We start from the raw sequence: 25,839 nt of genomic DNA, 5'->3' as shown, positions 1-25,839 counted from the left end.
TGCCCTCTGGTTCTAGTTTTTCCAATTAGTAGAAACATCCTCTCCATGTTCACTCTATCCGGGCCTCACAGTATCCTGTGTTTCAATAAGATCCCCCCCACTCATCCTTCTAAATTCCAACGAGTTCAGACCCAGAGTCCTCAATCGTTCCTCATATGACAAGCTCTTCATTCCAGAGATCATTCTTTTGAACCTCCTCTGGACCCTTTCCAAGGCCAGCACATCCTTCATTAGATACACGGCCCAAAAGTACTCATACAAATAGGGTCTGACCACAGCTTTATGCAGCCTCAGAAGTACATCCCGGCTTCTGTATTCTAGCCCTCTCGATATGAACGCTAACATTGCATTTGCCTTCCTAACTGGCAATGGAACCTGCATGTGAACCTTAAGAGAATCTTGAACAAGGACTCCCAAGTCCCTTTGTGCTTCCAAATTCTTAAGCATTTCCCCATTTAGAAAATAGTCTATGTCTCCATTCCTCCTTCCAAAGTGCATAACTTCACACTTTTCTTCATTGTATTCCAACTGCCACTTCTTCGCCTGCTCTCCTAGCCTTTCCAAGTTCTTCTGCAGCCCCCCTGCTTCCTCAATACCACCTGTTCCTCTACATATCTTTGTATCATCTGCAAACTTAGCAACTGTGCCTTTAGTTCCTTCCTCCAAATTGTTAATGTATATTGTGGAAAGTTGTGGTCCCAGCACTGACCCCTGAGGCACACCACTAGTCACCAGCTGCCATCCTGGAAAAGACCCCTTTATCCCCACTCTCTGCCTTCTGCCGATCAGCCAATAGTCTCTTCATGCCAGGATCTTACCCTTAACACCATGGGCACTTAACTTATTTAACAGTCTCCTATGTGGCACCTTTTGGGGAATCTAAATAAATCAGACCCACTGGTTCTCCTTAATCCAACTTCCTTGTTACCTCCTCAAAGAACTCTAACAGAAATTGTCACACATGACCGCCCCTTGATGAAGCTGTGCTGACTCAGTCGTATTTTATCATGCACTTCCAAGCACTCTGCAATCTCATCTTTAATAATGGACTCTAAAATCTTGTCAATGACCGAAATCAAGCTAATTTATAATTTCCCATCTGCTGCCTCCCTCCCTTAAACAGTGGCATTACATTAGCTACTTCCCAGTCCTCTGGGATGCTCCCTGCCTCACTCTTACCTTTTATATATTGAAGAAAACGCTTCCTATCTTCTTTTGTATTACTAGCTAGCTTACATTCATATTTCATCTTCTCCCCCCTTACTGCTTTTTTAGTTGTCCTTTGCTCACTTTTAAAAGCTTCCCAATCCTCTGGCTTCGCACAAGTCCTCGCCACTTTATATGTTTTTTCTTTTGCTTTTATGCTGTCCTTGACTTCCCTCATCAGCTATGGATGCCTCGTCCTCCCCTTAGCATGTTTTCTCCTCCCTGGGATAACTTCTATTGTGCCTCCTGAATAACCCCCAAAAATGCCTGCCATTGCTGTTCCACTGTCTTCCCTGCTAGGCTCCCTTTCCAATCAACTCTGGCCAGCTCCTCCCTCATGTCTTTGTAGTTACCTTTATTTAATTGTAATACCGTTTCATTTGATTCCAGCTTCTCCTTCTCAAACTGCAGGGTAAATTCTATCATATTGTGGTCACTGCTCCCTAAGATTTCCTTCACCTTAAGTTCCCTAATTATGTCTGCCTCATTACAAATCACCAAATCCAGAATTGTCTGTTTTCTAGTAGGCTCTGTCACAAGCTGATCCAAAAAAACCACCTCTAGACATTCCACAAATTCCTTCTCTTGGGATCCACTCCCTATCTGATTTACCATCTACATGTTAAAGTCCTCCAATGATTATGTAATGCTGCCTTTTTGATACGCCTTTTCTGTCTCCCGATATAGATATAAGCACATAATCCAGACAGGCGCACCCAATATAGTGTTTACTATCAGAGTGTTGCATTGTTGGACGTGCTGTCAAATAATAGGTTAAACCTATTAAACCTTCTCAGGTGAACATGGAATTATCTGGCACTAATTTTATCCAATACTATACCTAAAAGAAAATAAGTTACTTAGTAAGCAATTTCATTGCTGTTAATGGGATCTTGCTGTGCACACTGTGTTTTGCTGTATCACAACTGAACTAACTTTTCAAAAGTTATTCACTGGCTGTAATGTGTGTCGGACATTCTGAAGTCATGGAGATGCTATGTAAATTCAAACTTCTCTTTCCTCTGGGATCCAAGCTTGAATCTGGTGATTGGTGAGACAAATTTCTCACCTCAGAACTTGCCGCTGGAGTCGTCTCTATGAGAAAAATTTGGAACGAGTTCCTAAGCAACATAAATCTGAATGAAAACTAACTTTAATTTGACGGTTAATTCCTGATTGTCGATGTAATGCTGACAAGGCACCAGCATCCACATGATAGATGGAAACATTTCCCAATTCAGTGTGAGCTGGATTCAGAGGGATGATAAAAATACCCTCATTGGAATGAACTGAGACCAAGAGCTCAATTCACTGATACACTGAGAAGAAAACAGACTCTCGTGATGACTATTATCTAATGAATATTTTAGAACATTTTGCACCCAAATATGGGTGGTTGACTAAAGGTCACAGTTGGAACCTGCTGCTTTGCTTAGACCCAGGCACCATTCCAGCATAAAACATGCAAAAATTTCAGATTAAAATATCCTCTTCCATGTAATCCTCAGAATTTGGAAAGAAAATTAATTTATATGGAGCAGTGGCATCACCACTTGGTTTAGTCGCAGTTCCCACTCAGGTCAGCAAGGGCTTGGTTTTGGAAGGTGGACTGGTGGAAGGATGGCCATGGAGCGTGAGGCCCAGGTTCATTCTGAATGGTATCTTTGTGGCAAAGCACAAAGTGGGAGTTGGTGCTTGCTCAGTTGGGCCTGGGGAAGGGAGAATTATTGGACACTGATGTGGGATCATTCCCTTGGGCAGATTGATATCTGGATTCAGATTAAGGTATCTACACAAGTTCACATTTGGGAAAGTAAGAATAGTCCTTGTTCAGGCTCTGCCAAATGTCCAGATTAAATGCTACTGGACCATCTCAATTCAATTCCTAGTTGGTCACCCAATCGGAAGGAATGGTGAAAGCTTTCCATCTTCTACAGCAGTGTGGGTGGAATGTCAGACTCTGTACAAATCATGTCTGAATTACCTGCATTAGAGATATGAACAACATACTCAGGGGTCATTGCAACCTGGTGCAGGGGTCGGACAACTCTTACGTTGCAAATTCCCAAAACTAAACCAATAAGGCATCAATGGCGAGAATCACACAGAGCCCCTTTGTGTGATTATTATTATAGAGGTTTACAGCATGGAAACAAGCCCTTCGGCCCAACTTGTCCATACTGCCCTTTTTTTTTAAAAACCCTAAGCTAATCCCAATTGCACTGCATTTGACCCATATCCCTCTGTACCTATCATATCCATGTAACTATCTAAATGCTTTTTAAAAGACAAAATTGTATCTACCTCTGGCAGCTTGTTCCAGACACTCAACACCCTCTGAACACTTTTGTATCTCTCCCCTCTCACCTTAAACCTATGCCCTCTAGTTTAAGACGCCCCTATCTTTAGGAAAAGGCATTGTGTTTAGAATAGACATCAGTCCCCAACTTCTCAATATATTCCTGTCAACAATTCTTCTCAGCTGAAGAAACTATTAGCCATGTAATACATTTGAGATAGACTTTGTATCTGAGTACTGTGATATGAGCTGTACTAATGTGAGAGGCACAGAGGGGATAGGTTAGTACAGCACACACAAGCATTCATGTTAGTATTAATGAGGACATGCAAAGGGTGAATAGATTGGGTGAGACCATAGCTGCTGTCATCGTTATCTCACACAAACCTCTGTTTCAAACGTAAAACCATGGTGAGGGCTTTACTGACCTAAATCATTCAAGTTACTGTAGTATCTCCACTCAGGATGCAATGAGTTGTTGAAATCTTGTCTATAGCCTTCTTGTCCAGAAAGCTCTACACTCTTGAGACTTGAGAAAAGCTGTTTTTTTGTCTGTTTGTGAATTAATAAAAGATTGCAACAGTTAAGTGGAGCAATGTTTAGCAAATGCCTGATTAGTCACTTCAGAATTAAATCTCACTTTATGCAATAGTAATGTACAGGCTGCAGTGCGTAACAAGGCAGTTAAGTAAATGATTTCAAATAATAATATTAATAATCTTCCCAGTGTGTCCACCCACATAGATAGATTCTGTGCCTCCCCCACTCCACCCCCCAGCACTGTTGGCTGGGTAACCTTTTATTACCCATCCCTAGTTGCCCTTGTTCAGAGGGCAGTTGAGTGTCACCTTGCTGTGGCTCTGCAGTCACATGGAGGCCAGACTAAGAAGGATGGCAGATTTCCTTCCCTAAAGGACATCAGTGATCCAGATGGGTTTTCCCGACAATCGACAATAGTTTCAGTAGATTCTTAATTGCAGATTTTTAAATTTTTTAATTTGAATTCAAATTTCACCATCCGCTGTGGCAGGATTCGAACCTGTTATTGGGAATGGGTTCCACAGGTCTCTGGGGCATTGCTCTCGGGGGCTTCATTCATGTGTGAATGCTGATATTGACACGCCATCTCATTTTTGTATCGCTGACAACCTGAACACAACGTTCTACCCAGATGCTGCCCTGGAACAATGTCTGATTCAGGTTTGTGCTTCTTAAGGCGACAATTCTCAGTACTGGAAAATTCTCATTTGGGCAAAATCACCAAAAAGCAATGTGTTTTCCTATAAACGGGAGGTTCCAGATGGATCTGGATTTGAAGCTACTTACTCTTTGTATCCTATTCCCCCCACCTGTCCCCCAGCGTTATGCATTAATTGCAGCTTCCAGAACAATCAGTTCTCAGATCCTCAGTGAATTACTAGGAAATGGGAGAATCTGGCGCAGAGATTAGATTTACGGATTTTCCTTTTCTTGTGTGGGCCAGTGTGGCTCCTGTTCTCAATGTCTCCCCACAATTATCAGACTGAAAGCAGAAACACAGTTGTTGCCCATCAGAACAGCATGTCCTATATTCTCCTCTTACGACTTTTAATAAAAGGCACTCTGGAGGATGATAGGTTTGGGAAAAATCAATAAAACTGAGAGTTGGAATCTAAGATGGATGGGATTTCTTTAACTGGCTGAAAACCGTCCTTGAGTCTTGACCTATCAGACTGTAAAGTCATGATACATAAAACATTTCTTGTGCCTTTAGATTCCAATGGGGAGGTGAGGGTTACATTGGCCAGTGCAATATTGTACCTGTACGTACCTTAATGAAGCCGCTTTCATCCTGGTTACTGATAAAACAGGTGAGTCTCCCACACTGGGACACTGTGTGGTAACTCGGGTTGGAGAAACAGTGAAGGGTGCTGGTACTCTGAGATGAATCTAGAAAAAAATAAGTCAGCACAAAATGTATGCATCTGGAGCGACTGTTACTTACAGAGAGAGTGGGGAAACAGGCAGCAAGGGACAGAGTGAGCAGAACACAAAGTGCAAAAGAGTAGGAATGAGGGAGAGTGATAATGAGAAATGGAAAGAGGGCAGAGAGATCGAGAGAGAGACAAAGAGATAGAGACAGAAAATCAATGAGAGACCAGTCAATTCCAGACTTGTGATACACTGCATAATAATCCCCTGCCTCTTGTACAAATGTGGACACCATTATGTTATAAAGATTTTCAAATAAGGTAGAAACGAAAGGTAGAAATAAAATGTATTAGCATTTGAGGAAGACATATTAATGCTTGTTACCGGGTTACACCACAGCCTGTAAATAAAAAGACCACTACAGCCAGAATAAATACATGAATGTCAGTCCAGAGACTGACAGACAACAGAATACAGCAAAGCTGCAGGAAAACACATGGGTTTCATTATGAGAATTGTGTTGTGAGAAGACATTGGCGCTAAATCAGGCATGTTAACAAATTCAATGTGAACACCACATCCTGAAAAAATATATCAACCTCATGTTGGATCTCAGCGAAGCCAAAAACCTTTGTAAAGCTGACAACACTGTGTGGACATGAGGGAATGGTGAAAAAATGCTTTGCAGCTGGAGTCAGATCTTTAACCTGTAAATGGCAGGATTCACAAACTTACATTTGTCCTTCTAATATTAACACCGCAAAGCACAATCTCTCCTTTATTCACAGCAGAAAGGACAAATGGGCTGTTGCAAGGACACTGATTTTAACAACTCGGCAAAACCAAGCAGGTCGTTGTGATCTCCACTTCACCTCACTCACTCCATCTTGTGGGGAAGTGTTTCGGTTATTGGCGAGAAATTGCAGAAACTTGCCCTTGTAGATAATAAACGTGCCACGAATTCCCCACTGTCACCAATAAACATGCAAACTGATGTAGCTTATTCAAATTTAGAGATGTTATATATTTAGATGCATGCTTGGAAAGTGAGAGATTTAAATTGATATTTAGAAGGGGAATTTGTAATCAGTTTCACTTTTGCTGAACATGAGAGGCACATACAGAGCCCACCTTCCCGAGCACCAGGTCACACACCTTCAGCACTGTGGAATGTGGCATGAGAATGTCTGGCGTTTGAACTTTTATAAGGCATGAGATGTTAGTATTTTAAAAGTAAGTTATTAGCTTGGTAATAGATATGAGTGAATTGCAGATTCCTGAGGACTGAGAGTCATTTTGAAGTCTGCACACTACCAAATCACTCTGGAGCATTCTGTGTCTCAAAATTTATCTTAATTATCAAACCATCCAACTTCCACCAATCCAAACTGACAATAAAACACTAACCTTTGCTGAGAAAACTCTGATTGCAGGAAGTGTCAATTCGAGGAAGGGGCTACCCTTGGATATCTGTAATGTCACGTAGTCATTCAAATTATTTTGCGTTGTACAAAAGTGTAGCATCTATTTAATAGCAGAGGTTAAAGTGCATCCTGTGGCCAAATCTTGTGACACACAGAAAGGCATAACAATTCTTTTTAATTATGCCACAGTATTTAATAGCAACCAACAATATTTTGTACAATAGGAGGCTACATCAGATCATTTGTTAGTTTACAACGAAAGAGGGAGGTGAGAAAGAAGGGAGGGTGAGCTAAGGTGAGAAAAAGATAGAGGGGGAAGATAGGAAAGAAGGGGAAAGAGAAATTGGAGCAGGAGTAAACTATTCAACCCCTTCAGCCTGTTCCGTCATTTAATGAGAACACAGCTGGTCTGTTCCTAAACCCCTTTCATCTGCCTTTGAATCAGTGTTCCTCCATGCTGCAAGAAGCACTATGGATTACGAGGACACAGATTATACTCTGGGTTTCTGATCTCAATGCCTGTCATCAAAAGTGTTTTAGCAGCACCTTCGCTGAACCATAAGAACATAAGAAATAGGAGCAGGAGGAGGTCATCTAGCCCTCTGAGCTTGCCCTGCCATTCAATAAGATCATGGCTGATCTGAAGTGGATCAGTTCCATTTTCCCGCTTTCTCCCCATAACCCTTAATTCCCTTGTCTATCAGAAATCTATCTACCTGTGACTTAAATATATTTAGCGAGGTAGCCTCCACCACTTCAACGGGCAGAGAATTCCAGAGATTCACCACCCTTTGAGTGAAGAAGTTCCTTCTCAACTCTGATCTAAACTGCACCCCCCCCCTTATCTTGAGGCTGTATCCTCTAGTCCTGCTATCCTTTCTGAGCAGGAAGAATCTCTTCACCTCTACCCTATCCATCCCCTTCATTATCTTATACGTCTCTATAAGATCCCCCCTCATCCTTCTAAACTCCAACGAGTACAGACCCAGTCTATTTAGTCTCTCTTCATAGTCCAACCCCCTCATCAACCAACTGCCCGAGTCCTGAAAAACATATTTGTCAGACTGGGCCTGAACAGAGAGGGGAGGACCGAGTCAAAAAAACTTACATAATCTCGCTCTTATCACCTATTGCAGACGCAGTGACCCTCGATGAGATACAACAACCTGACTGAGGATCTCAAATCCTTTCCCGATTGGTGGAGATACCCACTGGTTACCAGCAGTCTCTGCACAATGATTTTCTGATAAGAACTGCTTGGATCACTTGGAGAGCTGTGTAAAGCTAACACAACCAGATGCGCAGCTAATCTCAAATATAAATATAAAATCTCAAATATGGTGATGGCTAACACGAGGGGACATAGCTTTAAATTGAGGGTGATAATTATAGGATGGATGTCAGAGGTAGGTTCTTTACTCGGAGGGTAGTAAGGGTGTGGAATGTCCTGCCTGCAGCAGTTGTGGACTCGCCAACTTTAAGGGCATTCAAATGGTCATTGGATAGGCATATAGATAATACTGGAATAGTTTAGGTTAGAGGGTCATTAGATTGGTTCCACTAGTCGGCGCAACATCAAGGGCCAAAGGGCCTGTACTGCGCTATAATGTTCTATGTTCTATAATTCCCCAGGTTAAGCCATCTCACCAACAGGAAACGCTATAATACTTCTTAGGTAAGGTCAAAGGTCAGAGCCAGCTACCACAGGAAAACTTCAGCAAATCTGTCAGGAACAAATGTGAGATGAGGAACATTCCAGCATCCGTCATTACTTCCTCCAGCAGCTCATTCCACACACATACCACCCACTTGTAAAAATGTTGCTCCTCAGGTTCCCATTAATTCTTTCCCCTCTTAACTTAAATCTATGTCCTCTAGTTCACGATTCCCCAATCTTGGGAAAAAGACTTTGTGTATTCACCCTATCCATGCCTCTCGTAATCTTACACACCTCTGTATGATCACTCCTCAGTCTCCTATGCTTCTAGCCAATTCCTAGCTTATCCAACGTCTCCCTATAACTCAGTCCCTCGAATCCTGGCAACATCCCTGTAAATCTCTTTTGCACTCTCTCCAGTTTAATAACATCTTTCCGATAGCAAGGCGACCAAAACTGAACACAATACTCCAGTGCGGCCTCACCAATGTCCCGTACAACTGCAACATAACTTCCCAATTTCTATACTCAATGCTCTGGTTGATGAAGGCCAGCATGCCTAAAGCCTTCTTCACTGCCCCATCTATCTGTGACTCCACCTTTAGAGAACTGTGCAACTGAACTCCAAGGTCCCTCTATTCCATGATACTTACTAAGGTCCTACCGTTCATCATAAAAGTTCTACCTTGATTTGACTTTCCAAGATGTAATGCCTCACACTTACCTGTATTGAACTCCATTTGCCATTTCTCAGCCCACTTCCCCAGCTGATCAAGGTCCTGCTGCAGTTTTTGATAACCTTTCTCACTGTCTACAGCACCACCTCTTTTAGCGTCATCTGCAAACTTTGATCATGCCTTGTAAATTCTCATCCAAATAGTTTGTAGAGATAACAAACAGCAATGGGCCCAGCACTGACTCCTGAGATGTATTGGGGGGGAGGGAGGGGTAGTATCTTTGGTGGGGGAACATGTCGCATCCTTTCAGGCCGATTTGTCCGTCCTTTGTCCCCACTTGGCACTCAGCTCTCACCTGTGGTTCCCTGTAGCTGTTTGCGACAGCGGTCACACCCTGGGCAACGGCCTCAACAAACTGGCTAAACCAGGTGAGGGTAGCCAACGGGTTTCAACCCTTGGTGAGATAGAGCGATGTCTATCCCAGCATGTGGAGACAAGAGTCCGGTGGATTGAACAGATGAGGCCAATGGAAGGTCCAATGGTCAAGATGGCAATCTCTGCAAGCGTCGTAGAATGCTAAGAGCAGGACAAGACACAAAAGACGTCCTGGTCATCCACTGCGCCTAGTCCCACCTCCAGCCGTCTTGACTCTTGTCTTGCCACTGGATCTAGATGGGAATTGGGAAGACAGAGTGAGGCTGATGCTGCGCAACTCCCCCTCACTTTAATCCAAATCAAGCGCTAGTTTCGACACCATCGTCATCATGTGTGCTGTTCAATCCTTGAAGTCCTGTGGCGATGTGTGAGTGACGAAGCAGCAGGTGTGGATACACTGGGAGCTGTAGTCACAGACCTGCACGTAGCTGGCTCAGGTCTAATGGTTCTTTTCCGTTGACTGAAGCAGCAATGGAATTCGACGTCTACCTGGGCGACTGAGCAGTCCTTCAGGAACACACTGCTCACCTCCGTAGAATGAGGAAGGGGCTAGAAAAGGTGCCCTAAACATTGCCTGCTTCACTACATGCTGGCCAGTTTACCGCAGCTGGCAGGGATCCCATCTTGCGGTTGAACAAACAAAATAAAACACAAGGTGACACCACTCACCACTGGCACTTGGAACGTGCGCATTGCTTTTGGACAACCCTACAGCAGACAGACCAGAGAGAAGAACAGCCTTAGTTGCCAGAGAGCTTGCAAGATACAACATTGACATTGCAGCCCTGAGCGAAACTCGTCTTGCCAACGTAGGTCAGTTGACTGAAACTGGAGGTGGATTCACTTTTTTCTGGAGCAGTTGCGGCAGCGATGAGCGTCATGACGACTTTGTTCGGAAACTTGATAGTCTACCCAAGGGTGTGAACGACCAGCTTATGATATTACAGCTTCTGCTACAGAACAGAAGTCAAGCTATCCTGATCAGAGCCTATGCCCCCACAATGAACAATCCAGACAAGATGAAAGACAAGTTCTATGAAGAACTAACGCCCTACAATCAGCACTGAGCAGTACCGACAAGCTGAGCTTGCTTGGCAATTTCAATGCAAGAGAAGGCTGTGACTCTGCAATCTGGCAGGGAGTCACTGGGAAGCATGGAGTGGGCAAGCGTAACAGTAACAGCCTGCTCTTAATGAAGACCTGGGCAGCATACGACCTCCTCACCACCAACACAACCATCCATTTGCCTACCCGTAACAAGACCTCCTGGATGCATTCCCGCTCTAAACATTGGCATCTTATCGACTATGTCATTGTCAGGAGAAAAGACAGGCAGGGTGTCAGAGTGACCAAGACCATGTGTGGTGCTGACTGCTGGACAGATCACAGGCTCATTGTGTCCAAAATGAGGCTTCGCATTAGACACAAGAGGCGACCACAAGGAAGCAAGGTTATGAAAAAATCAATGCGGCCAAGCTAAAGAACCCCAGCATAGCTTCAGCACTGGCTGAAGACTTAGAAATCAAGCTTGTTGGCCTACACCTCGCAGGCAGCGCTGAGGACGACTGGGAATGCTTCAGGGATGTTATCCATATATCTGTGCTGAAGATGCCTGGGCCCTCAACCTGCAAGCAGCATGATTGGTTCGATGAGAATGATGAAGAGATACAGGCTCTACTTGTTGAAAAGCACCGTCTTCATTGGGCCTGTCAGAACGACCCATCTTCAGCTGCCAAGAAAAATGCTTTTACCAATGCTTACAGGACAGTCCAGAATGAACTGCATAAAATGCAGGATGCCTGGCTGAGAGCCAAGGCAGATGAAATACAGGGATACGCTGACAGAAACAACTTGAAACAGTTCTATGAAGCCCTCAACACTCTCTAGGGATCTCAATCTTTCGGGAGATCCCCCCCCGAATACAGATGGTACAACTCTCATTACAGAGGAGGCTCAGATCCTGCAGAGATGAGCTGAACACTTTGAAACCATCCTCAACCGACCATCATCTATTAACGATGAGGCAATAGACAGGATTCCCCAGGTTGATATCAACAGCGCCATGGATGACCCACCGGTAGTAGCCAAAAGCTGTCAGCCAGTTTTCCAGTGGCAAAGCCCCAGGGGCAGATGCCATAGTCGCAGAAATCTATAAAGCTGCTGGTCCAGCACATCGAGAAGCTCACTGAGTTGTTCCAGTCCTTCTGGAAGCAAGGATCCATTCCTCAGGAATTTAAAGATGCTTCCATCGTACAGCTCTACAAGAGGAAGGGCAATTGGCAAGTATGCAACAACCACCGGGGAATCTCACTGCTCTCCATCACAGGAAAATCCCTCGCAAGAGTCTGGCTAAATTGGTCACTCATCTGGAGTTGGGCCTGCTTCCAGAGTCACAGTGTGGCTTCTGCAACCTGCATGACTACTGACATGATTTTTTCTGCGTGCCAACTTCAGGAGAAGTGTCAGGAGCAGAATCGCGAGCTCTTCACAACCTTTGTTGACCTTGCGAAAGCCTTTGACACTGTAAGCCGACAAGACTTATGGAGGATCATGTCAAAGTTTGGCTGCCCTCCCCCAAATTCATTCAGATGGTATGCCAGTTCCATGATGACATGATGGCCAGAATACTGGATGGAATGAATCCTCTCAGGTATTCCCAGTCACCAATGGCATCAAACAGGGCTGTGTGCTCGCACCCACACTGTTCAGCATGATGTTTACTGCCATGCTGAATGATGCCTTCCAGGACAGTATTGCTGGAATCAGCCTCAAGTACAGAGTGGATGAGAAGCTCTTCAACCTGAGGAGACTTCAAGCTATTAGCAAAGTGAAAGAGACTGTTCTGAGAGATTTCCTCTTTGCCAGTGACTGCGCCCTGTATGCTGGCTCAGAGCCTGAGATGCAAATCAGCATGGACAAATTTTCCATGGCTTGTGACAACTTTGGACACACCATCAACATTAAAAAGTCTTGCACCAGCCTGCTCCTCATGCACTGTACACAGAACCCATAATCACAATCAAAGGGCAGAAACTACAGGCAGTGGACCAGTTCACTTATCTTGGCAGCATCCTCTCCCAAGCAGTGACTATTGATACAGAAGTTAACTGCAGAACAGCAAAGGCAAGTTCTGCTTTCGGGAGACTGCGCTCCACTGTATGGGAACGTCGAGGAATCAGCCTAGCAACAAAACTGAAGGTCTACAGCACCGCAGTACTCATTACCCTCCTGTATGCCTGTGAAACGTGGACTGTGTATCAAAGACATGCAAGACAGCTCAGTCATTTCCACATGACTTGTCTTCGCAGAATATTACGCATCCGATGGCAAGACAAAGTACCAGACACTGAAGTTTTCTCCAGAGCAAGTCCACCATCAGTCCACATGCTGCTGATGAAAGCGCAGACCTGGTGGGCAGGTCATGTCATCCGTATGTTAGACGAGCGCATACCAAGCAGCTCCTTTTTGGGGAACTCTCTGCTGGGAGACGCTTGCATGGAGGGCAGAAGAAACGTTTCAAAGACACACTCAAGGCCTCCCTGAAGTCGCTTGACATTGACACGACCTCCTGGCACAAAACTGTCCTACCTGGCGCTGCCTGATCCACAAAGGCTGTCAAGCTCACGAAGCAAGGTGTATTGCTGTAGCACAACTTAAGTGCGAGCTGCGCAAATCTAGAGCCACAAGTCTGTCCAATATGTGCCAGGACATTCCGTGCCCGAATTGGCCTGATCAGTCATCTTCAGACACACCTCAACCAGCCTCGGAATGACTAACGGTGTCGAGGTCCTCATCGATGACGATGGACGAACAACAACGACTCCTGAGGCACACCATTAGTTACAGGCCTCCAGTCCGACAAGCATCTTCCACTATTACCCTCTGCTTCCTACCAACAAGCCAATTTGCCAGCTCTCCCTGGATTCCATGTGATCTAACCTTCCAAAGCAACCTACCATATGGAACTTTATCAAAGGTCTTACTTGATGTTCTTCTACCTAAGCTTTTCTGTGTGCCTGTATGTATGTGTGTCTGTCAATGAATGTGTGAATGTATGTGTGTCTCTCAGTGAGTGTGTGCACATATGTGCATGTATGTATGTGTCTTTCACTGAGTGCATGCACGTATGTGTGTATATATGTATGCATGTCCATCTGAGCTTGTGTGTGTACGTGTCTGTCAGTGAGTGTGTGTTTCATTGTGTATGAATGTGTGTGATTGTCAGTGTGTGTGTGTAAATATGTATGTGTGTCTGTATGTATGTTGATGTTTTTGTGAGACAGAAAGAATGAAATTTCATCACTCGGATGTTCAAGAAATTCAAAATTGAGGAATCTTTCATCCGTGCTTTAGTGTGTACTTGTGTGAAGCTGTATATAACTCTCACCTTGCCATCTGTAGTCAGGCTACCCTCTCCTCTCTAATCTGCTTCCCTTGTCACTTGGCTGCCTGAATCAGTCTAATGTCCTGTCGGCCTGTCAAAATATTGAATGTACATAGAGGTGGCTGGATACAGCATGTCGGGTGAATGGAATCAAAGATTATTGGGGGGGAAAGCAGGATTAGGCTGTTGAGTTGGATGATCAGCCATGATCGTAATGAATGATGGAACAGGCTCAAAGGGCCAAATGGCCTCCACCTGCTGCTATCTTCTATGTTTCTATGTCTTTCTCCATTTCCATGTCTTTGTTTTTGACAAAACAGCTCAGACACATTCAACCCTTTCCTGCAACTCCCCCTCGCACAGGATCTTGCTGATGCCACATTCTTTACATTACCGTGCACAATTTCACTTCTTCACTACACAGCAGCTCGTCTGTAACAGACTGGACTCATCACAAAACATCTGTTGTTTCTTCTGGTCGTAAAACTACCAGAGATGTGAAACGTGCTTTGGGTCGAACTGGTTTTCTCAGAGATCTACAGAACGAGGCCAATTTGAATAAAGCGTATATGATTATCGAGGGTACAGAGTGAAACAGGACACTGATTCGCTATCGAGGCTACAGTGCGAAACTGGACGCTGATTCACTATTGAGGGTACAGTGTGAAATGGAACACTGATTCACTATTGAGGGTACAGTGCGAAATGGGAGACTGATTCACTATCGAGGGTACAGTGCGAAACCGGACGTTGATTCACTATCGAGGGTACAGTGTGAAATGGAACACTGATTCACTATTGAGGGTACAGTGCGAAATGGGACACTGATTCACTATCGAGGCTACAGTGTGAAACGGGACACTGATTCACTATTGAGACTACAGTGTGAAACGGGACACTGATTCACTATCGGGGGTACAGTGCGAAATGGGAGACTGATTCACTATCGAGGCTACAGTGTGAAACGGGACACTGATTCACTATCGAGGGTACAGTGCGAAATGGGACACTGATTCACTATCGAGGGTACAGTGCGAAATGGGAGACTGATTCACTATTGAGGGTACAGTGCGAAACGGGATACTGATTCACTATCGAAGGTACAGAGTGAAACAGGACGCTGATTCACTATCGAGGGTACAGGGCGAAATGGGACACTGATTCACTATCGAGGGTACAGTGCTAAATGGGACACTGATTCACTATTGAGGGTACAGAGTGAAACGGGAGACTGATTCACTATCGAGGGTACAGTGCAAAATGGGAGACTGATTCACTATCGAGGGTACAGGGTGAAACGGGAGACTGATTCACTATCGAGGGTACAGTACGAAATGGGAGACTGATTCACTATCGAGGGTACAGTGCAAAATGGGAGACTGATTCACTATCGAGGGTACAGGGTGAAACGGGAGACTGATTCACTATCGAGGGTACAGTGCGAAATGGGACACTGATTCACTATCGAAGGTACAGAGTGAAACAGGACGCTGATTCACTATCGAGGGTACAGTGCGAAATGGGACACTGATTCACTATCGAGGGTACAGAGTGAAATGGGAGACTGATTCACTATCGAGGGTACAGTGCGAAATGGGAGACTGATTCACTATCGAGGGTACAGAGTGAAACTGGAGACTGATTCACTATCGAGGGTACAGTGTGAATCGGAAGGCTGATTCACTGTGAACCTGTTTTCCCCTTCCAGCTGAAACCAACTTTAAGTTGCGCAGGAGTACCTCACTGGGAATGCTACATAAATAACCTGGACAGTTTTGAAATGAAAGACTGCGCACGTGTGTCTAATATTCCAATACTTGATGAGGACTCTATTAGAAATTCAGTAGATGCAAAAGTCCATTGTGTACGGGGATTCTGTTGAACAAGAGAATGGAAACGGAAATGTTGTAGAGTTAGTGTGTTGTAATGAAATGTTGCTGATTTGTCATAGAGGAGGGTACAGATGCCAAGCAGAAATTTACTTGTTAGATTTATTATGCATTTAATGCTGTCGATGTGAGTACATCACTCGAACTGTGACAGCAGAAAAGGACCATCTGCCCACGTCAAGAAATACGATTGAGTAAGAACCTGCACTTTCTGCCTGCATCGCCAGTATGGCACGAGGTATATTTTGCTGTCAAAATAATTTGTTGAATTATAATCATTCGTTGTGAAATGTTTACAGAAACAAATGTATGTGATTCAATCACCTGAATAATCAGCCTAGGCTATGGAAAAGTGTACACAGAGGAGACAGCAGACTGAGGTGAGAAATGCTTGATATTAAATTGATTTTTGTTCTCAGTCCTTAAGTTTATTTTTCTCTCCTCTTTACGTTTCCATGCAGCAAATACAAATGCGAAAGTGACAGCACAATTTCAGATCACTACCAACTGAAGAAAATTACAAAGCTCTGGGGAAAGGACAGGGATGTAGATTCGTAAAATCCCTGCAGTGCAGAAAGAGGTTGTTTGGCCCATCGAGCCTGCATCAACAATCCCACCCAGGCCCTATCTCTGTAACCCCACGATTTACCCTGCCACTAAGGGACAATTGAGCAACTTTTACAGATGCACCATAGAAGCATTCTTTCTGGTTGTATCTCAGCTTGGTATGGCACCTGCTCTGCCCAAGACCACAAGAAATTACAAAGGGTTGTGAATGAAGCACAGTCCATCACGCAAACCAGCCTCCCATCCACTGAATCTGGCTACACTTCCCACTGCCTCGGCAAAGCAGCCAGCATAATTAAGGACCCCACGCAACCCGGACATTCTCTTCCACTGGGAAAAAGGTGCAAAAGTCTGAAGTCGCATACCAACCAACCCAAGTACAGCTTCTTCCCTGCTGCCATCAGATTTTTGAATGGACCTACCTTGCATTAAGTTGATCTTTCTCTATGTCCTAGCTATGACTATAATACTACATTCTGCACTCTCTCCTTTCCTTCTCTATGAACAGTATGTTTTGTCTGTATAGCACCCAAGAAACAATACTTCTTACTATATGTTAAAACATGTGACAATAATAAATCAAATCAAATCAAATGGCCAATCCACTTAACCCTCCCATCTTTGGAGTGTGGGAGGAAACCAGAGCACCTGGAAGAAACTCATGCAGACACGGGGAGAACGTGTAGACTCCACACAGACGGCACCCAAGGCCGGAATTGAACTTGGGTTCCTGACGCTGTGACTCAGCAGTGCTAACCACTATGCTGCCTTAAGTGGTTTCTTCTTTCAAAAGAGCCAGCACAGTCATGATGGGCCAAATGGCCTGCTTCGATTCTGTATGATTCTATGACCTATTGCCAATTGCGAAGTGGTTCAGCACATGTGGCTCCAATGGGTTGAACTTGTTGGAAGCCCATGGCTTGTTGATATTCTCGGTGAGTGACACCCAGGCATCCATTAGTGAGTACGAAATAGATTCCTGATGTACTCTTTGATGAGCCAAGGCAGCTTTAGAGAATTATACATTGGAATACAGAAACATCAAGATCAGTAAGTGGGGGTATTGACACTGTCAATGTTTTGAATGCAGAAGGAAATACTATTAATGCTATTTGATCAATAATCACCCTGGATACTCTCCATGCAAGGTTACTAAATAATTAACAATACTGTTCATAAATCACACATGTAACTGTAAAAGCTAACTTGGGGGAGCTACAGGAGGACTACTAATCCAAGATATAATTCGCTGAACCTTAGGTGTATTGAAGAAAGTTTGCTGTGTGCTAGACATCACAAGTTGGAGATGTGGTGATTCACAGAGCTGGTTATTGCTGGTCCAATTATTTCTATTTTGCTACATTATTTAGGTATAAAAATGCAACGTGTTAAAATTGCAGGTGACATTCTCTCTTCCACCTTCTTCCATTGGGAAAATGATACAAAAGTCTGAGGTCACTTACCAACTGACTCACGAACAGCTTCTTCCCTGCTGCTGTCAGATTTTTGAATGAACTTACCTTGCATTGATCTTTCTCTACACCTAGCGATGACTGTAACTCTACATTCTGCACTCTCACCTTTCCTGCTCTATGAACTGTATGCTTTGTCTACATAGCGCGCAAGAAGCAATACTTTTCAGAGTTTCCCAATACGTGGCAATAATAAATCAAATCAAATTTCTTTGGTTCCTCTCCTCTTAGAATAATTGCTTCAGAAAGCGAAGCTGCCTAGTATTCCCACCTCTTCTGGGTTCTAATCCCTGTATAGAACTTGGAGCATCATATGTTCATGAAGCTGGTGCGACAGTAATTGGATGGATTTGTGTGTAATGTCAGAGACATCAAGCTCAGAGTGTATCTGATTTCACCCAGGTAAGTGCCAGAAAGCAATATAACAGTCTGATTTCTCTCTGCCGCAGCAAAGTTAATCTTACCAGAGAGTGAGTAGTCTGTATTGGTCATCCGCATGGCAGGGGTGTACGATACGCGGGGCATGTCATGACCTTTCTCCTTCTGCTTCCACTTGTACCAGATAAACAGAACCAGCAACACGACTATTATTAGGAGAAGAATAATGATTCCTGTTATGGCACCAACTGAATGTCTGTCTGATGCCAAAGCCGGACTGATCCTCGTGTAGGGGTTCAGTTCATCCATTAGCAAGGCAGCTGGAGGAGAGAACACACTTGTCAGATGAAGAATGTACGTCACTTCTAATTCACCACATCACACAGAACTTACTGCGCAGAAACTGGCCATTCTTCCAAACAATATCTGTGTTTACCCTTCCTTACACCCTTCCTCACCTCACCAGCAATTCCTCTATTCCTTTCTCCCTCCTTCCTGTACTTAGCTAGGTTCCCCAACAGGCGATAACGTTTTGTTATTAAAGATATTTTCTGGTTAAACTTCAAATTAAAGAGAATTGAAAACAGATACAGGAAAACCGGGTGCCTTGTAACACATCCAATTTTGCTGCAACACCAAGTATCGGGATGTGCACTGTCCCCTTGTGGCTGCTTCCTGATTTCTAAAGTTTGAAGTTTATTTATTAGTGTTACAAGTAGGCTTACATTAACACTGCAATGAAGTTAATGTGTGAAAATCCCCTTGTTGCCACATTCCAGCACCTGTCTGGGTACACTGAGGGAAAATTTAGCACGGCCAATCTGCCTAACCAGCACGTCCTCCGGAATGTGGGAGGAAACCCACACAGGCATGGGGAGAACGTGCAGACTCCACACAGACAGCGACCCAAGCCAGGAATCGAACCTGGATCTCTGGCGCTGTGAGGCAGCAGTGCTAACCACCGTGCTGCCCTGTTATAGAGAGGTGAGGCTGGGAGGTTTCAAGTGGAACTCACATACTCGCCCACGGAAGAAAAAGAAGAAACTGAAGATCCACTCTCATCACTTCAGGGAGAGGGTAACAGAACAATTTGCAGGATGTTGAACTCTGAGGGGAAGGTTGGGGAGAGAGAATCCAACACTGATTCGCTAGCCTTTAAAACAGTCCTTAACTCAACCAGCCAGGAGGCGGCATCCTTTAATTGTCTAGAATTGTCAATTCAATTCGTTAGCAGCAACCTGCAGAATGAAGGAATCTGAAACCAGCTAGTATAGGGTGTGGAGATTCTCCAGCACTGTCCAAAGTGGTTTGAATTGAGTGTAATGGGATCAGCCTAATTGAATCGAATCCTTTAAGGCTCTCCATCGTACTTTCAGAGAGCAGCAGGTGAGGCCATTGTTGAACCAGTTGTCAGAAGATGGATTTTATTTACTTTGGTTAATTCTTCCTCCATGATTTTTCTTGCCTCCTGTGTGAACATGCATCACTTCCTGCTCTGAAGGGGCGGCACGGTGGCACAGTGGTTAGCACTGCTGCCTCACAGCGCCAGGGGCCTGAATTCAATTCCCGGCTTGGGGCACTGTCTGTGCGGAGTCTGCACATCCTCCCTGTGTCTGTGTGGGTTCCCTCCGGGTAGTCCAGTTTCCTCCCACAGTCTGAAAGACCTGCTGGTTAGGTTCATTGGCTATGCTAAATTCTCTCTCAGTATACCTAAACAGGCACTGGAGTGTGGCAACTAGGGAATTTTCATAGTAACTTCATTACAGTGTTAATGTAAGCCTACTTGTGACGCCAGCAGATAATCTAATCTCTGAATCATCTTCCCAATAATATTCAGGGGACAGCGATGTGTAGCTTTTGTTCGTAGATGATGATTCTATATCCTACACTACCCACTTCAGTTACCCTTACCTCCTGGCGCAAAATGGGTGGATATAGCTGGGAATTTCTCTGGTTTCTATTCTCTTAACCACCTCTGGGGAGATTCCCCTCCGAAGAAAGAAACCTGCCCCAATTTGTAACATTGTCTGACCCAGGAAAATCAGCCTGCCTGGAATTTCACCAAAGGGATACATCACAGACAATATCTCTCACGCAGAGGGTAATGGAGGGTAGCCCAATAAATTTTCCACAATGATTAGCATTTAAACTACAACATGTCACTCCTAAGGTTGAATTTAACCCACAGTAGTTTAGGAAAGGAGGAGGGAGAAAATTAATGAGGAACAGTTTCCTCTTTGATCTGGATCCAAAACACAAAATTCCACTTGATTCTGAAGCCTCTACAATTCTCAGTAAATCATTCCCACGTCTGACACCCCACACGCTACTGAGGCTGGAGCTAAAAGGCATGTCTTTGCACAAAGACAAAACTTGATCTCTGTACTTCCACTTTTATCATATTTTATGTAAAGGAAAAGCAAATGAAAGTCCCAAATAGTTTGGATTGAGACTTCCTGCTTATCCCAACTTCCGATTGGAATGCAGCTTGGTCGGCACCTTGTACTGAGCCCTACAGTTGCCTTGTTTTGAAGGTTATACACATCACCTTGATCACAGCGGATGCCTTTGAATCCAGGAGTACAGTAGCAGGTCCCAGTCACGTGATCACAAGTGGCATTATTCAGGCACTCACACAACTGCTGACAACCGTAGCCAAAAGTACCGGGAGGACACTCTGTAAAGCATTGGAGGATATAATTCAGGGTTTGTACAATCCTTCTACAAACACAACAACATCAAGGTTTATGACAGTTATGACACAGTATTAATGAATTTGCATCATCCTTATCCATTATCCCTTATCAGAAGCATTTTTTTTGAAAATGTTCTATTGACGATGATCTATTTCTTCATTTGTTTTTGTCTCATGATAGGAATTATTGTACACAAGGAGCTGGATGAGCTAATGAGTTGATTGGATGCACATTGTAAATGTCCAGAACATAATAAAATTCTTGCATCTGTACACGTCCCATCAACTCTCTCCATTATAAATTTCCATGTCCTCATTTATAACAAAAACTGTGCAGATTTTTCTTGCTCATTACCAATGAAGTGTGTAATTATAAACCAGTCGATTACCCATCTGGGTGCAACTAGTCGAGACTTAAATGTAGTCTTCAGGTGAAGTGGAGTTAGAGGGTGCAGGATAATTGTATCAGTTTGGGGAGAGGGTGCAACTATAAATCAGTTGTCAAAATCTTTTGTAAAACCCCTTCTTTTATTTTTCTATTTCCATTATAAATTCTATGTCCACATTTATAATAGAACCCACCTCCTGAAACTTTAATAGGGGATGAATTATGTCAAAGCACCTTCATCCAATTGCTTCCCAATCTCTACCCGAATTCACCTGAAAATGAGACTTAGTTCTGATTCTCAAAATCACCAACATTTCCGAGTTTGCCTTTCTCTGCCAAAGTCACAACTTTTGCACAGATATGTTTTTATGCATTTCTGCAATCTATTAAAAGACTACAGCACTTCCTATTTTTTTCCTTTCTGCTTTCAGCCTCTCTGTATACACAGGCCAAATCAAAACTGAAGAGGAAGGAAATGTGGGTGGACACGAAACATCTGTGAGAGGCTTTCTTGAAATCTTCCAGTTCGTTACATCCAATGTGCAGAAGGTTATACACCTGTCCACATCTGAGACAAAAAAATTGCCTCTTTGACTTCCTGGTAACATTAGAGTGAAACATTAGAACTTTAATTACGTTAAAGTGAAACATGCCATTTGTAAATGTATTATAGAGAAAGAAAGACTTGCATTTACATAGCGCCTTTTATAACCACTGGACAATGATGGACTTCTGAAGTACTGCAATGTAAGAAAAACAGGAGCCAACTTCATAGAATGTCTATAGTGCAGAAAGAGGCCATCTGGCCCATCTCCGAGCCTGCACCAACAATAATCAAACCCAGGCCCTAGCCCCATAACCCTACATATTTACCCTGTTCATCTCCCTGACGCTAAGGGGCAATTTAGCACAGCCAATGCACCTAACCTGCACATCTTTAGGCTGTGGGAGGAACCAGAATACCCAGAGGAAACCCACGCAGACATGGGGATAATGGGCAAACTCCACACAGACAGTGACCTGAGGCCGGAATTGAACCTGGGCCCTTGACGCTGTGAGACAGCAATGCTAGCCACTGTGCCGCCCATAAAACAGTATAAAACAGTTCAGATTGAAACTTGTGTACAGCAACCTCCCACAATGACACAATATTTTGTGATGCTGGCTGAGGGATCAACATTGGCCACGGTACAGGATAACAGCCTTGCTCACCTTCAAACTAATACCATGGGATCTTTTACATCCTCTCGTGTAGGCAAACGGGCCTCAGTCTCATTCAAAAACCGGTACGTCTGACTGTGTGGCACTCCCTCAGTACTGAACTGTCCCATCAATGTCAATATCAAATGTTGTGTTCAAGTCCTAAAGTGGGATCCAAACCCAGAACCTGTGACTCTGAATGTTACCCAACTGAGTCACACTTAACAATCTTGCAAATATTTTAAATGTATTAGTCCTGAATTCCCTTTCTGGTTATGTCAGTAAGGCTGGTTACACATTTGGTTACACTCACTGATAATTTTACAATTGGCTGCGTAGGTTTTTAGATTGAATCGCTCTCTGCACGGCTCATAGCAAGGCTGGATACCAGGGCTCAGGGATCCTCCTTTGATGATGTACGCTCAACAGGTACAATAGACACCTGTCCTTAAAAGAGGGCAACACTGCTTCCAGGGATAGCATGTTCACAGACTGGCCTTGGAAAGACTCCTGCATAAATTTGTTGTAGTTGTATATAATCCCAGTGCAGCTCCTTCTAACACAATGTTCAGTGTGTATCACTGTTGTCATGTACTTTACAGGACGCTGCTGTAACACTGTTTGATGTGTTGCCTTAAGGCTGTAAGAACAAAACAAAGAAAATGGGTTGATCCACACAGCGTTGAGTCTTATTCCCAGTTTCCCAGAAGACTCAACAACCTCTTTATTTGCACATTAACGACTCAATTCCGAACTCACCTTGTGTGTGTGTGTGTGTGGAAATGGATGATTTCCTTTTGTATCTACTAACTACAACAGAAACACTCTGCCTCTGTCAAAAACATGCTCCAGAGAGAGAACATTCCCCTGGTGAGGAGACCAAACACAATGTGCAGAACATGGAATAGTCAGACAGAGATGGAACTGAGAAAGTTTCATGGTTTTCTGTTAAGGAGAAAGGAACAATTGTTCAACAGAATCTACAACTGGGAGATACACTTTATTGAGACAGGCACCTTCCTAGATTTGTGTTTGGGGAGCAGGGCGAGGGGCAATTTGATGGACTGTGTTTTGCTTCTATTGTTTTGTCTGAGTCCCCACCACACATGATGAGCCATTAATGCTGCAACAGTGGCTTCAAACTGAACATTACACACAGACTGTTTTCACTTGCGCTTTGCTACCTCAGCTCAGAATGGTTATCAGAGAGGGAATAGCTTCAGACAATGTGGGAAGCTTTAGTTCCTCCCTGGTCTCCATGAAACAAAACTAGTCCAAAAGGGACAAATTCCGGCCTTTGGCACTGCTGTTGCACCCCCAGGACTGCAGATCGGGAAATTCCATCCCGCCAATTTCCAGGGTTCCTTCCATTGAAAACAAGCGTCTGGAACTTTTACATCATGAGTTCCTTGTCTGAGTGTCAAGTGGCGAAATCTCCCCTTACGACTCCATAGATCCGGCAGAGATTGTAATTACGGTAAAATCTCCATTCATTATCTCAAAACACCAGGAAGCAAACGCACTGTTAGAAGCTGTTAGATCCGACGCTTTGGAAATGTTACAAAATTGAACGTAGGCACATCAGCTGTTCACTGGGATGAACGCAATGATAAATGAGCGGTCACTGGAGTTACAGAGCTAGTGCTGCGCATGATGCCTGTTGATCTCCACTTTGTCACTGTGAAAGGAACGTGTGTATGTTTATTGGCAACATTGCTGCTCCACTCACTCAGCTCACAGTGATTCCCGGTGAATCCCGTTCGGCACATACACTCCCCGGTCACATGGTCACAGTCTGCTCCATTTTGACATTTGCAGAGCTGGATGCAGTCTTTCCCAAAGAAGCCCATTGGACATCCTGCAAAACAAAGTCTCTGTTAGAAAGAGTTTTATAACACTCTCATTCTTTGCACTATCACATCCCAATTGGAGGATCAACAAATAGGAAGAGACCAGAGGTTTAAGCTGCAATCATTTCGAACATTCTTTACACGCAAACTTCCTCCAGTTGTCCAGCTGGTAAAGCGTCAGTAACCCTGGTGTTTGGTAGCTGCCAAGATTGGAGAATGTTGAAGCAACAGCATTGTTTGGGATGCAAGCAGCCCGAGGGGTCCAGAGTGGAGGGGGGTCCGGAGTGGAGGGGGGTCCGGAGCAGAGTGGGGGTCTGGAGTGGAGGGGGGGGTTCGGAGTGGAGAGTAACAGGGACAGTAAGAGCATGAAGCATATACAAGGTGCTTCCTTTTAAGATGATTACTAATTCCAAAAGATAACTATGGTGCCCCACTGCTTTGTGCCACAAATCACGTTTGCAACAAATAAAATTAAACATTTCCCAGGTTTACGTGTACTAAGAAAGTGTTTGCAATAAATTCTGTCCCAAGCTATGGTCCTTCAGCATGGAAGCTTCCAGTAAAGGTGCAGAAGAGGTGCCCAGCCTGACTGGCAAACAGGAAACCAGAGGATCACCGTGTAAATTAACAGCACAGCTGGAGGGCAAAGAGAAGAACCAGTTAAAAAAAAATGGATGTGAAATAAGCCCATTAGTTTGACGGTAACGGATTCTCGCCAGGATTGGTTACTGATGGCAGTGAATGTTTTGGAAGGCCTGTTCCTGTCCCTGGGACATCCCAGCAACAATCTTCAGATACAATCCCAAAGTGTTAATTTGAGAGCTAGCTTCTTCCCTGCCTGAAATTTTAGACATTACGCACATTTCCCTGAAAACTGCTTGGTCGGGAGTTTCAGGCCTTGTTCCTCCTGTGGATTCCTTTACGTACACAAACGCAATGGATCTGAGGGCAGGATTTTGCCCTTTGGGTCAATGCCCCAACACCAGTGTCAGAGGGGATACAACCCCTCGCTGTGAGAGGAACAATCACCCAGCAGCGATTTGCCCTGAATTCGTGACCAGTGGGTTAGCCAGGTGGGCAGTCAAAGCTGGAGGGCAAATAGGAGAATCTCCTTCTCAGGAAATGCTGCAGCTTCCAGGTCAGGTGCAGTGGCACAGTGGACCTGGGTTCAATTCCCACCTTCCTCTGATTGGCTATTATTCCTCTTTAAAACTAATTAAATCCCGTTCTCAGGAGACCAAGTTTCCAAAATAAATGTAGCTGTGACTTCAGCAGCAAATCATCAAATATAATGAAAAATTGGCATTCTTCGAAACGGAGAGAAATATTGATTCTGGTGCCTGGAGATTTCGTAATCAGTTGTTGCAATAGATTTATTTACCCGTTGACAAAAGCCCTGATGTCATA

At 44.1% G+C, this 25,839-nt stretch overlaps 1 protein-coding gene across 5 annotated transcripts in view; it reads right to left on the bottom strand.

Annotated features, from left to right (window-relative positions):
* Positions 1–25,839, bottom strand: part of megf11 (multiple EGF-like-domains 11) — a 361,348-nt gene that overhangs the window by 14,229 nt on the left and 321,280 nt on the right. For 4 of the 5 annotated variants that reach the window (XM_080214084.1, XM_080214087.1, XM_080214086.1 and 1 more), the window contains 5 exons: positions 24,312–24,440; positions 20,848–20,976; positions 18,386–18,619; positions 5,316–5,434; positions 3,934–4,057 (listed from right to left, as the gene is read on the bottom strand). In XM_080214084.1, the coding sequence (XP_080070210.1) occupies positions 3,934–4,057; positions 5,316–5,434; positions 18,386–18,619; positions 20,848–20,976; positions 24,312–24,440 (735 nt within the window). The remainder of the gene's footprint in view (positions 1–3,933; positions 4,058–5,315; positions 5,435–18,385; positions 18,620–20,847; positions 20,977–24,311; positions 24,441–25,839) is intronic. The other variant, XM_080214089.1, reaches the window with a different exon arrangement.

This window comes from Carcharhinus amblyrhynchos, chromosome 28 (genome assembly GCF_965287045.1).
Source record: "Carcharhinus amblyrhynchos chromosome 28, sCarAmb.v2.hapA, whole genome shotgun sequence".
Taxonomy (NCBI): domain Eukaryota; kingdom Metazoa; phylum Chordata; class Chondrichthyes; order Carcharhiniformes; family Carcharhinidae; genus Carcharhinus; species Carcharhinus amblyrhynchos.
The sequence above is the reverse complement of the archived record's forward strand: the minus strand, read 5'-3'. Positions and strand labels throughout refer to the sequence as shown.